General features: G+C 31.4%; 1 protein-coding gene across 50 annotated transcripts in view; it reads right to left on the bottom strand.

The window, feature by feature from the left end:
- Window positions 1–15,447, bottom strand: part of LOC148618007 (FH1/FH2 domain-containing protein 3-like) — a 76,172-nt gene that overhangs the window by 2,805 nt on the left and 57,920 nt on the right. For 33 of the 50 annotated variants that reach the window (XM_088585762.1, XM_088585789.1, XM_088585797.1 and 30 more), the window contains 10 exons: window positions 11,430–11,585; window positions 10,694–10,879; window positions 9,746–9,865; window positions 8,902–9,063; window positions 8,461–8,582; window positions 8,065–8,079; window positions 6,933–7,007; window positions 6,445–6,637; window positions 5,900–6,014; window positions 5,013–5,180 (listed from right to left, as the gene is read on the bottom strand). In XM_088585762.1, coding sequence (XP_088441888.1) covers window positions 5,013–5,180; window positions 5,900–6,014; window positions 6,445–6,637; window positions 6,933–7,007; window positions 8,065–8,079; window positions 8,461–8,582; window positions 8,902–9,063; window positions 9,746–9,865; window positions 10,694–10,879; window positions 11,430–11,585 — 1,312 coding nt within the window. Of the gene's footprint in view, window positions 1–1,634; window positions 1,678–2,524; window positions 2,554–3,306; window positions 3,325–3,971; window positions 4,006–5,012; window positions 5,181–5,899; window positions 6,015–6,444; window positions 6,638–6,932; window positions 7,008–8,064; window positions 8,080–8,460; window positions 8,583–8,901; window positions 9,064–9,745; window positions 9,866–10,693; window positions 10,880–11,429; window positions 11,586–15,447 lie in introns of all 50 variants that reach the window. The other 17 variants (XM_088585761.1, XM_088585773.1, XM_088585748.1 and 14 more) reach the window with 12 other exon arrangements.

The raw sequence follows: 15,447 nt of genomic DNA, 5'->3' as shown, positions 1-15,447 counted from the left end.
GATTTCCATTTACAGTAAAAACATAGAAATGTTCACAAACAGCATACATAACTGCACAAGGAATTGAAACTACATATGTATCTAAATGTCCCATTCTATCAAACAATTTCACAAAGTATATAAATTGTCACTAGATTCTACTGTTTCTCTAACATGTTCAATGTTAGTAATTTGATCCTTTTACTGTAAACTTCAATAAAATCAAACTGACTTTCAAGTAGTATTGAAATGATATATTTAATTTTTTGGTATATTCTTGAAGAAAGTATGAAAGTACTACTTCTCCTAACTGTTGCAAAGCTAGGGAGAACTCTTGTTAGGGTGCCAAGCTGTTAATATTCCTTTTGGTGTACAAATATCATGTCATTTCTAAGAAGACTTGGGCTTAGGATTCTTCCAAAAAAATGTCAGTATGTGTACTTACATAGTAATAACCCAAATGCCTAAAATTTTACTTTCAAAATGATAAGCCTTCTGAAAATTTGAAACTAACTTTAAGGGCTTTTGTTAGAAATTTGACATTTTACATGCATTCTACATGCAATGTTTTTCAATGCAGCCTATAAAAGGTCTAAACAACTGAACAGGTTAGGACAACAATATTTAGACTTATTATTGACATGTTATAGACAGTCTAAAAACTGACACAAAACGAAGAACAGCTCATGCTGAAGAGTTAGTAACTTTTTCCAGAATTAATTCTATTTCGAAAGAATGTACCACAACACTTCCTTACACCTTTCAAACCTCAGTGGCAATAACTTTAGTTGTACAGATTTTTATAGCAGAGCAACTGTTCCATTTATTTATTCCATTAATGTTTAAATCTGATACAAGGAACATTTTTGTTCAAAAACAGACTTTCTTATACCATGTCTATACTCAGCAATTAAACTGTTTTTCCACCAAACTAGATATAGATATATAAGGTAAGTGTAGCACTTCCCTATGACACACTGAATACATCTCTTTTAACATATGAGAAACATTTTCTCCAAGCATATACGAGTAGTTTCTTTCAGCAGTTGGATATGCAGTTATCTTCTATAGATGACAATTTGCATGAAGCTGCTAGGCAGGCTGTAGATTATCCAACATGTACATTTTGCATCTCAAGATAAAGGGAGATAATTTCAGTCACTAACATTGCTTAAGAAGACAATTTTATGTGCACATGGCTGATCAATGGCAAGCTTCTGTTCTAAAGATTAAATTAAATGCCGTTATTGTTCTTTTCAATAGGAGAATAAATACATGAAGGAATGCACGCATATTAATGGACCATGAAGAATCAACTCACTAAAAGACAGATTCTGACAATTAAACATAAAAGTAATGAGTTCATTTTAAAACTAATAATTCTAAGCATTCCATTTAAAAACTGAATCCTTAAAATGCATTAAATAAGTATTTTCGGCAATAGAAACGAGGGCTAGCTCAAAATTAGCACATTGGAATAACCTACAGCCTGTGTAATACAAACAATTCTAGCTACATCTTTAAAGCCAGTGTATGTATGTGAGGAACTCCTGTCTCTACCCACAGGTGCAACAATTAAAAGACAAGACACACGATTAAAATAGATGGTGTCACAAAAACAAACTGAAATTCCTGTTTAAAAGTCAAGTAACTACCTTCCTATGGGGTATATCAACATGGTCTGTATCAACCAATTCTCTGTAGAGCCATGAAGAACAAACATTTATTATTACCCTAATCATATTAAGCTGACATATGAAATACATGTATTAAGTAAGGGACAAGATTTATACAAAATTCATAATGTTGTTTATAGTATTAGATTGAAACTTAAATATGTTGAAAAAACCAAGCCACAGGACTACATTACAGCAAAAACAATGATGATGTTCAGGGGATAGAGTTGGTCTCCGATTGATAAAATGATTCTTAGGTACTTGACTGGATAAGCCAAAAAGAAATTTTAACTTTGTTTAAGTTAAAGGAGGTAAACCTAGGGTAAGAGATATAACTCCTGAAATCAGTGATATGTTTGTATCATATTCAATTTCACCAAAGCCTAACAAGCTTTCCTTGAAACAGAATGAAATCAGTCCAAGTTACTTTGATGCTTGCATGAGATTGATGTAAAATGCTGAATATAAATGTTCCAATGATTTGTAAGGGTTGTGACCCTTACCCTGGGTCTACCTCCTTAAACCCCCTTATAAATCGTCCAGCCAACTACCTATTGAAGTTCATTAATTGATTATATCTTATCAATGGAAAACTAACTCTATCCCCTGAACATCGACATTGTATGCACTATAACACAGTCAAAATTAAAAACAATGGAGGAAATATTTTAAGTCACCAAAACAAAGGTTAAAGGGCAATATACTCAGGTCGTGAACAACATTCATCAAACGTGTAAGAAGTCATTTTAACGTGTTGGGTGGTCACAATCAACATACACTGAAGGAAAAAAATAAAAAAAGAAAATAGTGGCATGAAATAACATTCAAATAAAATGTCTAACAAACAAGTAGCCATCTGTCCTGTTTACCTAGTAATGGTCAGTGTCACTATCTCGAACTGAAAGAAAGTAAAATGTGCTCGTATAATACAGTGTCAGGCATACCATGTACAACGAGTAATAAGGTATCAGGCATACAATATACATTGAATTCTCATTCCGTTAAGACTACTTCCTGTGGAATTTATATAGGGTACAACAACACTTCCTTTGCAATGTATATATAAACATTAGCATGACAAAAGGGTGTACTTGTGATTGTGGCAACTCATACAGGTACATGAAAAAAAAACATATGAAAACTTTAGTCTATGGAGTTTTTTTTAAATTGTTTTGGTGCAATACATTTAAAGCATAGCATCAACAGAAAAACACGTGATAGGCAAGAAAAAAGTTACATGGAGTTATAGAAAGAGAAATCAAACATTCCCCAAAAAGTCTGTTAATTAATAGAAGTAAAATAAGAAGTTAACAGGTAGTAGAAAAAAATTGAAAGTCTTTAATGGTATTTTTTAAAATTAGCTCAGAAAAAGTGCATCATCTTTTTATTCAATACCTTTCATTAAAAAAAAAATAAATATTTGGCAATGAAAGGGGCACTAAGTCTTCAGCCTAGTGTCACAATGTAAGGGCTATAACTCTTCTGTCTAGACTTTGCAAAGATGGTATTTTTCTACCAAGAACATACATAAGTAAACATTAAGTAAATCTATCCACATCATGCAAGTCTAGTAAATTACCCATGCTTAATTTTGTCAATTTTTAAAAAACATTTACATTAATATACAATAGAAAACACTGAAGGAACGTACCACTATAACTTCATGATTCTGGTAAAAAATATGAGGAATGGTTCAATTTTATATATTTAGAGTTGAAAAAAGAAAAGAATATTTACTTCACATTTCATGTTATAAATTAGAGGCATTGATAAAATTGAGATGTAAATCTATCCTATTAGGAGCATCATTTTTGTGTCTCTCCCCTCCTTGTCTGCTAATTGTAAAGGTGATATTGAAAATTCAATATTGATTATGATAAGAAAATGACTAAGACTGGACAAACATGTGCTATGCTCATTGCTTGGATAACCTAGGGAAGTTTTAAAGGAAAATTTTACAGCAAGAATATGTGTGCAAATAAGAAACTTCTCAAGACTATAACATGTACATAGAAGTCTAATAAAAATCTATGTACATGTATTTCAACTCAGGTAAATTAAACTGAGAACTCCAAACTGACAGATTATGTAGATAGCTATATCTATAATGATTAAGGTTGTTACTGTGTGAAGTATAGGGAAATTCAATAAAAAGAAAAACATATTTTAGTCTTGAAACAAGGGCATGCCACATAACAGGCAAAATCAACAACTTGGAAGCAAAACTCCATCGTTTGGTCAAATAAAATGGATAGCATGGTTTTCAGGCATCCTGAAAGTAACATAACTTATCACAGCACACCGTCAGAAACCTACCAAAACTACCACAGGAATGAAGTTCTACGTTCAGCTGGAATGGTAATTGTATGTTTAAATTGTTGTCTTATAAAAACATGACATTATTCTTTTTTTAATGTTCATTTATAGATAGAAGACAATGACTGGATGTTTCCAGAAGCCTGAATCGTTCAACTGGATGAAATTTAAATATTAGTGGGAAACAAAATTTTGTAGATTTTACCAATATTTTTTCAATGGCAACTCTGAGGAGCCACAGCCATAGAAGGATATTTAATTGGATAACAACCTCATCAATTCTAACAAGTTTAAAAAGATTTTGACTTGTAGTTTATAAGTCTTATAACACTTGGCCTGGACCAAGTGATCTTGTCTTTACTTTGCATTAGCTGTCTAAAACTTTTAACATTATTGTTTAATTACATGAAACCTTATAATTTAACTTAGCAGAAATCTATAATGTTAACAAACTGAAACCAATACGGTTGCTTGTTGCTATCTTATTCATTGAAAGTGAATCATTTGTAGACCCAAACAAGATTTTAAATTATAAGGTTTCAAGTTAAAAGTTTTAGACATCTAATACAAAGTGATGGCATAAGCTCACTTGGACCCTAGGTCCAGGCATGGCATGGGAGAAGATTTCAAACTTGCTTCTTGCCAAAAGGAGAATGTGGGTTATTTGGTTTTTAATGACTGTAATGGTGTTTGTTTAATTAAAACTACTAAAGCTAAGAATTGTTTTATTTTGAAGGTTATAGCATCCCATGATGTACATTTAAAAACATTTGGTATGACTATTGACCCTTTTTTTGCATGGTTTTCAAATTCAAATTTTTTTTTGATACACATTAGGAAAAACCAATAAGCCTCTTCCCATATAGCATAGATAGAAATCATATTCCTCTTTTAAATTCACAGTAAAAAACTTAACCCTCCTCCACCAAAAAACAACATCAAAATTTAAGGGACCTTGGTCTATCTCTTTGTACCTTACATCACAACAGTGTAGTTATCATAATGTAAAAATACATTTTTTTATGGGCATTGATTACTCACACGACTTTCTGTGATTTTTGGCACGTTTTCTCTCCCTTGGTGCTCGACTAGATGGTGCTGATGTTGCAGTACGCACACATGCCTCCAATAAATCATCATCACCCGTATCATACATTTCTGAATCTGTAGTTACACAGCCTCGGGAACTACTTTTACTCATGCAGTCAACTATAATTGAGATATATACTTTTTTTATATCACCAGTTAACAAATGTGTGAACATTTTATCTTATCTTTATATTTATACAACCTGCTTCAGTTCATTCCAATCATTACATATCTTGTTGTTAAGTGCTTTAAAGACTGTTCAGAATCACTGATTCTATTCTTCATTATTTTTACACATGAGAAATTTATCTGGTTTGCAGATTATGTTATGCAGGGTTATGTTGCTACAAGATTGAAGTCATCACTACAGAAGTTTTATGGTCGTCATCATGAACTCGTGGATCGTTATGGTGTATCCATCAGCACCATGAAAACTGATTTATTCAACGAGTCATAGTTTTCCTTTCCTCGTTTGTCTACCCCTGACTTGACTTTTTATGAGCAACTCGGCGAGTGTTTCTAGAAAAGCATAGGACGCTTACCCTACCGGTGCACCTGGTCCATGCTCCCAGTTTTTAGTGGAGTCCGAGTTGCTCATTTACTTTTGTTACTTTGTATGTATGATTTTAGTTACTTTATGTTATTTGTTGTGTATGTCTGTTTTCCATGTCTGGTCTTTGTCCCTGGATTACATTCTTTTGTTTACCGCTATAACCTTGGTTCCCTTGATTACTCTTACTCATCAACTGTTATATATTTTCATAATTTTTTTAAAGGCCTATTCTCCAATGTAATTAGCCTTTACAGGCTATCTAGTCAACTATAAAAAAGCTACGTACTGGGTCGTCTACTTCTATTTTTCTGACCAGAAACATCACTAACATAACCATTAGATAAAATCTTGTGTAATTCATCATCTTTATGACGATCTTTGGAGTTGACAAATTTTTCAGTCTGGAAGTAAAGTAAGCATAAATCTTATATATCCACATTCAGAAACAACTTTATTGACATTTCCATCATGTAATAATAAAAAAATTCAAAATTAAAAAAAAAGAAAAATATCATAAAAATACTGTGACAGTTTCTATTAAATTTCCAAAGACATTTGATATTTTGTATTTTATGTAATTCAGTAATTCATAATTTCAACTATATTCATTGATCAGTATGTACAAGTCATCTTTAAGATATTAAGGATAAAATTTGTGACAAAGATGTGTGGTCAACATCACAATATATTGTCAGCATAAAAGCACTTATATAATCTATTATGTCACAATGCTTTTTACCATAATTACACCATTACTTAAGCTCAAATTTACATTAACAACTTTTTGTAAATCTATAACTGAACCTAGTAATCAACAATAAGATGACTTACATCTACTATCATTTTGCCTCTTGTCTTTTTTCGTTCCCTCTGATTGGCTCGTTTCTGAAGTTGCTGTATAACCTTCTCCCTTGTTGTACGATACTCAAGTGCAAATTCACTGACAATTTTACAGAAGGCATTTATTTTGAGATCTTTGACTGTATGAACGGGTAATCCCATCCACAATAATAATTTGGTATATCTGTAAGAAATATATTTGTGTATAGTTAAGTTACTGTGAATATTAATCATTATGGTGTTGAAGCAAAAAACTTGTGTGAGTCAAAAACAAATAAAAATTAACATTGTCAGGACACTATTGTAAAACACTGAAAATTAAGTGTTAGCAATTACTTTATGTAATACTCTAAATATTCATGCCATTAAAGTACTAATTAAGTTTATAAATTTGCAATTTCAATCCTATTTATTTATACTGTTTACAGCAGAGATACATGTACCAACATAATTTCTTCACTACTTTGAAGTTGACCTACCTGTGGCATACTCTTCTATGTACAATTTTAAGTATCATTATTCTTTCTGCAGCATCTGCTAAGAATTCTGATAACCTGAAAATATTATAGTAATAAAATGATAAATTTTCAAGCTTAAATATTACAGGCTTAAGTCCAAATGTAAACAATGAACAGGAACAGTCTAAAAACTGAAATATGAGGATGAAATTAACTTTGAAAGGCTAACAAACCTGTTATTTTTTCCAGACAGTGAGAAGATGGACATATAATTATTGAATTGACCAGTTAATTGATTTAAACTTAGTTCTGTGGATGATGCTTCTCAACATTGCAATGAAATTGATTTCTTGGATGTACCTTGCAACCTTTAATAATGGTACTATGTGATTGACCAACACCAACCATGATAAAAACATCAAACTAAACAAACATCATCAAACATGTAAGAAAGATCATAAAATAAATATAGTTTACCATCTAAGTACAGAATAATGTTTTAAGATTGATTGTAAGCTTTGTAAGCAGGACTGAGTGACATTATAAATTTTTAAAGCTTAGAAGTGCCTCTTTGAGAATTATTATCTTTTACCAATTTCCCCATTATATATTGCATCATTTAAGCAGTAACAAGAAAGCATAAAATTAACCATTTCATCTACCACATTAATGACAGTTACAGTCAAAGCTATCTTCACTGACCTTCCAAGGGAAATCAGTATTGTGGCAACATAAGGCAGGTGGTCATTATACACAGGTAAATTTTACAAAGAATGCACCACACAAGGATACATGTTCTCTTAAGACAGGTTAATGCTGAATACAGGTGGTCATTACAGACAGGTAATTTTTTACAAACGATGCACTACACAAGGATACTTGTTCTCTTAAGACAGGTTATTGCTGAATACAGGTGGTCAGTAAGACAGGTTTGACTGTATTTTATTTTTTAGACCAAATATCAAACCTAAAGCAAAGTAAAACTCCCATCATTTGTCCCCTCAGGTTCCAACCTTTAAGATTTATCTCAAATATAAAACATAAATAACAATAATTCATTAAAAAATTGATATGAATCATAACATCAAAATGAATAAATATTTGAAATTAATGCTGCATGTTGATGTGCAATTCTGATGGATGTTATACAAACCTGCTTGCACTAAACCTAGGTAAAATAAGGTCAGATTTGAAATACAATCACCAAATTATCAGCAAGAAACAAAAATCTCTCCTAAAATCAATAAAATTCATATGAGAATCAGATGAAGAAAGCATGATATGCTAATCATTGTGGAGGTTACATATCTGCTTATAAGAGTATTTGTTTCCAGTCTCATCAGTGTTAAAGAACTTCATCTAGTAGGATAAAATAAGGATGATCGAGAGTATAACATCCTCTTGCCTATTTAAAAGATGGACACTCTGATCTTGAAAATCAAAAGGATTCAAGATTTAGCTAAGGACTATGTATATACTGACTTTGGTTTTAATGCACTGAAAAAATTTTAATTTTAGAGAGTAAAGAACCAGATTACATGTTACTTACTTAGACTTGATACTAGAACTTGAGCTTCCGTCATGTTTGGCTATTGCACGTAAATGATCCCATGAGGCCTTACAATCATTCTCTAATTTACACAATTTGTTATTAAGCTCGTCCCAATCAACCTGCATAAGATAATATGTAAAGTGTCTCTTTTTGAATCGATTTAAACTATTTTCTTTTTTTCCTCTCTTTTATAGTGTTAGTTAAACTTTTCTTTACATGATAAAAAATAACTCAAGACAAAATCTGAAAATAAGATTTCTGTTTTAAGGAATTTTTTCAGATGGTTGACATTTATAAAATTTAAAATATCAATAACACAAAAATACAAACTCTCACTTGAAGTAAATAGTTCAATCAGATTTGTGATAATTGGCAGTCATTAATTAATCCAAATCTGGTTGATCATGTTGGCATTAACCAGCCTAGCAGTTATCTTACCCGTGAACATCTAGCTAATGTACCGATATCAGAATATAAATCTGAGGTATCTGGGAACTGTTCAATGATTATACTACACAAATGATGAAGTAATGAATGTTTATGTACAGTGTCTTTAACTTCTGGCACTTTTTGTAAATATTCAATGCTGAAACCTCTGGCCTGTAAGTAAAGGAAATACATAATTTAAAGTTCATCTTTAAAAATCTTTTATAATACAGATGGTACATAACAAAGCTTTGCACACAACATTGAATTTGAACTTTTGTTATGTTATTTTATATGAAAAAAATTAACATTCATAAACCCAGTGTTGTCATTTTTATATGAACAATAATTGAACTTAAAGCAGAGAATATACATATGAGAATCATATGGTTTGGAACATATGATAATCATATGAAGCAAGCAAGATATGCTATCATATGCTTCAATTTACATATGATAAACACGATTATAATATGTTTCAAAACAAAACATAGTTGCACACATTAATGCACATTTAGCTGTATAGTCTGAAGATTTTAACAGTACTTTCTTCTTTTTGAATGGATGACTTTTCTTATAGCATTAGGTTATGCTTCTTAACATTTTGTGATTAGTGAAACCTGTCTTAACTCGGACCTGCATAGACATAAAAACCTGTCTAAAGCAGACATCTCAGGTATCTACTGAAATTCTTACATATCAGCTCCAATATAATTTGAACCTGCATAACATCAACCACCTGCTTAAAACAATGCCTTCAACCTGTGGTTTTGTTTCAAAAGATGAATTGTATTTTGGTTTCCATTTTAAACCTTCAGTTGAATCATTTTCTAAATTTTAATAATAAGAAACTTACTGAAGCTCCATTTAAAAAGTTTCCAATGGTTAATATTACAGAGATGATACATTTAAAAGTTTTATTATTTCTAAGTTGATCGATTCCTTTCTTCAAGTCACTCAGTGGTTCAGCAACTTCCTGAAATAACGAGGGCAACATACCTTTTAATATCTTTTTTTTAAAAAATCAATTAGATTTCTTTTTATGGTTATAACTATTGCTGTTTCTAAAATTTTGCTTTCTTGGCTTAATGAATATTGCTAGAAATAAGTTGCCAACATAAACAGCATTGATATTATAAACAAATAAAAAAGCAATCAACAGAGTATTAAAGGATATCTTCACTTTACCATTTTTCTTGTTCTTACACTGAAAGTTTAAGTATGAAAATGGTTCCTTACTGATGATAAATACAGATATATGTATAAGATGTATTTTGCAGTACTTTATTGCATTTTTATTTCCTTTTAAACATATAGATTACAGTGATTTACCGACTGTTCCTAGTGAAATTTTTTTTGGATAAATTCTGTAATTACACCCCCAAACTTTCTCCCGCAGAAAGGTCACTAAACATCACAACATATCGTATCAATCCACCATACACAAAATTAAAAAAAATATGTTATAAATAGCAACGAATAATGGAGGAAATCTCTATAATAAATAGGATGATCAACTGGTTATCATGAATACCAAAAATATGAAGGCTTGTCCCGAGAACCCATGGAAAAAGTTCCACACACTTGTTAAATCTAGGTGTTCTTTAAAACTCATGATCATATCTTGGTTATTCATTTTTTCCAATTAATTATCCTATTATTCATATCTAATACTAATAAGATTCAAATGTTCCAGATGCAAATCCGTTCTGCTTTTGTATTTACTTACAAAGATCTTAGAACAAGAACTTTTTAGAGAAATGGAAATCTATTCATTATTATCCTTCTGAAGATGTATACTCACTGACTCAATGACTTCATAGTCTAACTTGAATAGCCATAAAGACAATCTAGAATGGAGTTCACTGATAGATGACAAAGTAAGAAGAAACTGTTCAGCAGTACCCAGGGGGATATCTGGATTAGCCATCTGGGCCTCTAATATCTTACTCTTCTCTTCTTCTGTTGGTATCATTGAGGTCAGGATTTTCTGTGGGAAAATGTAAAATTAACATCAGCATACAGTTCATTCTACTACAATTTTTGCTAATTACATAATAATCAGATACACCCTTGAACTTGAAAAAAAATATCTGATGGGTGGTTATAAAGATTTTAAATTTAGCAACAGCAAACCTGACAGCAAACATGTAAATTCTATAGTTAGTCTTCAAGACATCTGTTCAAAATGGGTTGTTACAAGCTAGCAATGAAAATATGAACCTAATTTATGACCACATTTCAGTGGTTTTTTTCAAGAAGTAAATCATTATGACTAGAACCAGTCGATATTGTTGAAAACACTTCATCTTAGGGAATAAGCTAAGAAGCATTTACCTCAAACTTGTATAAGATATGTTTTTACTCCATTATTGTTCATTTATATGTACCATTATCAACACACAACCCTTGATGAAAGGAGTCAGAATGTTATCTCCCTAAGAAAGATCAATTTCTTTGTCTATTGAAAAAGACAATGGAAAAGAACGAGTTATCTCTCCTGTCATCAGCTGAACAAACCAGTCCCATTATTGCCTTACCTCAATACCCTCTTTGTTCATAATGGAATTGTCCATTTTAAGGATTCCTGCTTTGATGGTCCTTGGAGGAGGTAGAACTGTTAAACCAATGTTTATGGCATTTGACCTCTTGGGGTCAAGGACATTGATTTCCTTCTTACCAGCAGCATCAGTTTTCTGCAAGTAAATGTAATTTTCATGTATTGTCTGGAGATAAGAGTTTTAATGTAGATGGAATTTGCTGTAGAATGTGAGATCAGATAGTTACAAAAGAGGATATTTTATAACTTCTTAGCTTAAACTGTGAAACTATTGTAATTGTACTTGTTTTCACAATTTTTGGTTTTCAAACATATTTGGCAGAACTTAAGTTAGCATAGCGTGGAAAATTACCACACACCATAAAGGGATAATATGGATTGACCTCGATATTTGTTTTCATGAGCAATTACTGATTAAGAAAATCGCTAAAATAAATACACCCAGAAATAAGTACAACTAAAATATACGAACTAGTCGTATACACAGTATAAACATGTTCATAAGAAATACAACTACACTTTAAGAACTAGTAGTGTACACAGTATAAATATGTTCACATTAAGTAAAACTACAGTATATGAACTTACTAGTGTACACGGTATACATATGTTCATATGAAGTACAACTACACTTTAAGAACTAGTAGTGTACATGGTATAAACATGTTCACATGAAGTACAATTACAGTATATGAACTAGTAGTGTACAAGGTATACACATGTTCACATGAAGTACAACTACAGTATATGAAATACGAGTAGTAGGGTACATAGTATAAATATGTTAACATGAGGTACAACTACAGTATATGAACTATTAGTGTTCACAGTATAAACATGTTCACATTAAGTACAACTACAGTATATTAACTAGTAGTGTACAAGGTATACACACGTTCACATGAAGTACAACTACAGAATATGAAATACCGGTAGTAGTGTACATAGTATAAATATGTTCACACCAAGTACAACTACAGTATATGAACTAGTAGTGTACAAGGTATACACATGTTCACATGAGGTACTACTACAGTATGTGAACTAGTAGTGTACACGGTATACACATGTTCACATGAGGTACTACTACAGTATATGAAATACCAGTAGTAGTGTATATTGTATAAACATATTCTCATGAAGTACAACTACAGTATATGAACTTAATAGTGTAAACAGTATACAAACTAATAGCGTACACAGTATTAACATGTTCACATCAAGTACAACTACAGTATATGAACTTGTAGTGTACACAGTATAAACGTGTTCACATGAGGTAAAACTATGATATATGAACTAGTAGTGTACATGATATAGACATGTTCACATGTGTTTCAAATGTATTTTGCATGATTATATTTTGAGCAATTTTTTTGTAAGAAGTATTTGTAAATCTTTAATTAAAATCATGCTTATTACATGTGAAGTTTGATTTCAATTAATTTTAAGAAAACATTTTTCAATTGTGCAAGTAGTCCAATTCTTTTAAAACAATACTTATAGCCAGTAATTTAAGTGGGTGCCAGATTTCACAAATTGCTCAATGAAAAGGTGTACTAACTTTGCAGTCATTATTTTTTGCATCTTCAGATTTTAAGGAATAGAAATTATATGTAAAATATCTGGACAAATTTGTCAGCCTTTATTTTCCCTATTCCCAAAACCATGTGAATATAGCGAAAATATCTGTAAAGCATGTCAATCCATATAAATTTTCCCAGCACTGAACGCTAAACAAAGCTCTGTTGCTATATTTGTGTTTTCATATCTAAGTCGTTGTCTCATGGTCATCTCCTATCTCTAACTAAACAGTCCTTTGTGCTCAACATTTCTGTAAATTGCATTTAAGGGGACAATTTTAACCCTTAACAGTCATCCAAACATTTTCACTGATAACTGATGTATTAAGTTTTGGTATTTATGATATGGCATACTACAGGACAGTTATAGGAAAAAAATAAATACAAAATTTAAAAAAAAAAATGAAAAAGAATTGAATTGGTTGTATGAAATTTGAAATTAAGTGTCGTGATGCCTACAGATTGTATGTAATTTCAATATTATGATTGTCTGTAACTTTGATATTAGAGTGGTGATGCCTACAGATTGTATATAACTATCTGACAATAGTATACCAGCATCCTATTATGTATATATGCATGTAATTCTTTTTTTTTGAGCATACTATGAGGATTCTTAAATTTGTGCTTTTGAGGTTTTCAGTATAAACATCAATAATATTCTCCTTTTTGGTGGGAACCAAATTTCATGCTTTGGCCTACCTACAAAAACCACAAAAATTGGTACCCCTTTGACAGTAATTAATACTAAGCTCAACTACTGGTTATGTGTAAATGTTTTTCAGTAACTATTGAAGAAGTGGTGTAGTGTATGTGCAAATTTGTATTAGGTTTAATGTTGAAAGCTAAGCAAGCTGAAGCAAGATATAGGGGAAAGGTAGTTAATTAAACATGGCAGGGGCGGATCTAGGATTTGAGTTTGGGGGAGGGGGAGGTGAATTACATGCTGTACAAATCAAGGCAAAAAATATTATGGTGAGAAACTTGTGGTGAAAAATTTTTTCTTACCAATTTAGTGGGGGGGGGGGGGGAGGTATGCCTGGTGCACCAGTCCTTGGATCCGCCCCTGTATGGGGAGGGGTGAAAACAGTTTATTCATATGCATTTTTTATCACTTTAAAAACTATTCTGTTATTAATCTGACATGCAATACTTCATCCTTGTCTAGGTATACTAATAGTTATTAGTTGGTGGAAAAAAAGCATGATTTGAAATAGGCAGATCCAGATCCCTTTTGTGGGAAATTTTATTATTTTTGTGCATAATTTGTACAAAATCGTCAAATAATACGGTAGCCTAGAACTGCCCCCATTCCAAAATCTCTGGATCCACGCCTGTTTGAATCTACAGGAATTTTGTAAGGGCAAGGGAAAGACTTTGTAACTGGGTTCAGTTTTATAAAGAAAATACCATTAGTCCAGTACTAAATGGTCATCTTAATACAATGGAATTCTAAGCATAACTTTGACCAGAAAGGTACAAAATTTTGATTTGAATCGTTCATACTTTCTGCACACATTAAACAGAGATGACTAAAGGACAAGGGTCTTAAAACAGGAAAGGAAGAGGTACACAAGTACATGTTTTATGTATTCAATCAGATTACTACATGTTTACATATAGATATATCCCATCATCCTTACCACATCCTGTTGATGTTAAAAATAGACATGCAATAGCCAATCACAGATTGTATGCAAATTAGGCACCATGACCAACAGAGACAGCAACACACAGCATGAAAGAGAAAGAATGAATCATTTCATTATTAACATGGTAAATGATGAAAGTGTCATGATGAACAGAAAGACATAAATTCTTCATCCTGATATACCTAGAAAACAAATATACTGTTAATAGAACACAGTTCAAAGGTCAAGGGATATTAGTAGAAATACTATTGGTTCAGTACTTGATATATCTACATTTACTAAATAAGTAAAAAAAAATCCCTTTGAAACAAACCCACATGCATATTTACTATTTATTCTAAAACATTTTTGACACAGTCCCTATACTTTAGAAATAAGGAAGTTAATTGATATTAATAATATTTCAGATACAGAAAAATTGTTGTAGACCTATAACACAAAATGTATATCTTATGACATTCAAATACTTAAATTTGCTGTTGACACAAATCATGTGTAAAATGATAATTGATATCAAAAACTTAGGAGTTTAAAAGCCCCAATTCTTCATTTTTTCTATGATTATGATGACCAACCAGGTAGAAAGTACAGAAAAAACAGTATTCCTATTGATAACTCTGATTCAATGATCTGTGTTTTAATGATTTCATGCAAATTACAACATCAAAACATTAAACTACAGTGCCATTTTCAAAGCAGTAAAATTCTCATTAACCAACAAATTAGAATGCAAGGTACCCTGTAATTGTAGAATAAATTGTGC

Source organism: Perna viridis, chromosome 5 (assembly GCF_037379345.1).
Source record: "Perna viridis isolate PV_CMFRI_1.1 ecotype Kerala chromosome 5, ASM3737934v1, whole genome shotgun sequence".
Taxonomy (NCBI): Eukaryota; Metazoa; Mollusca; class Bivalvia; order Mytilida; family Mytilidae; genus Perna; species Perna viridis.
This window is presented reverse-complemented; position numbering and strand designations above follow the sequence as displayed.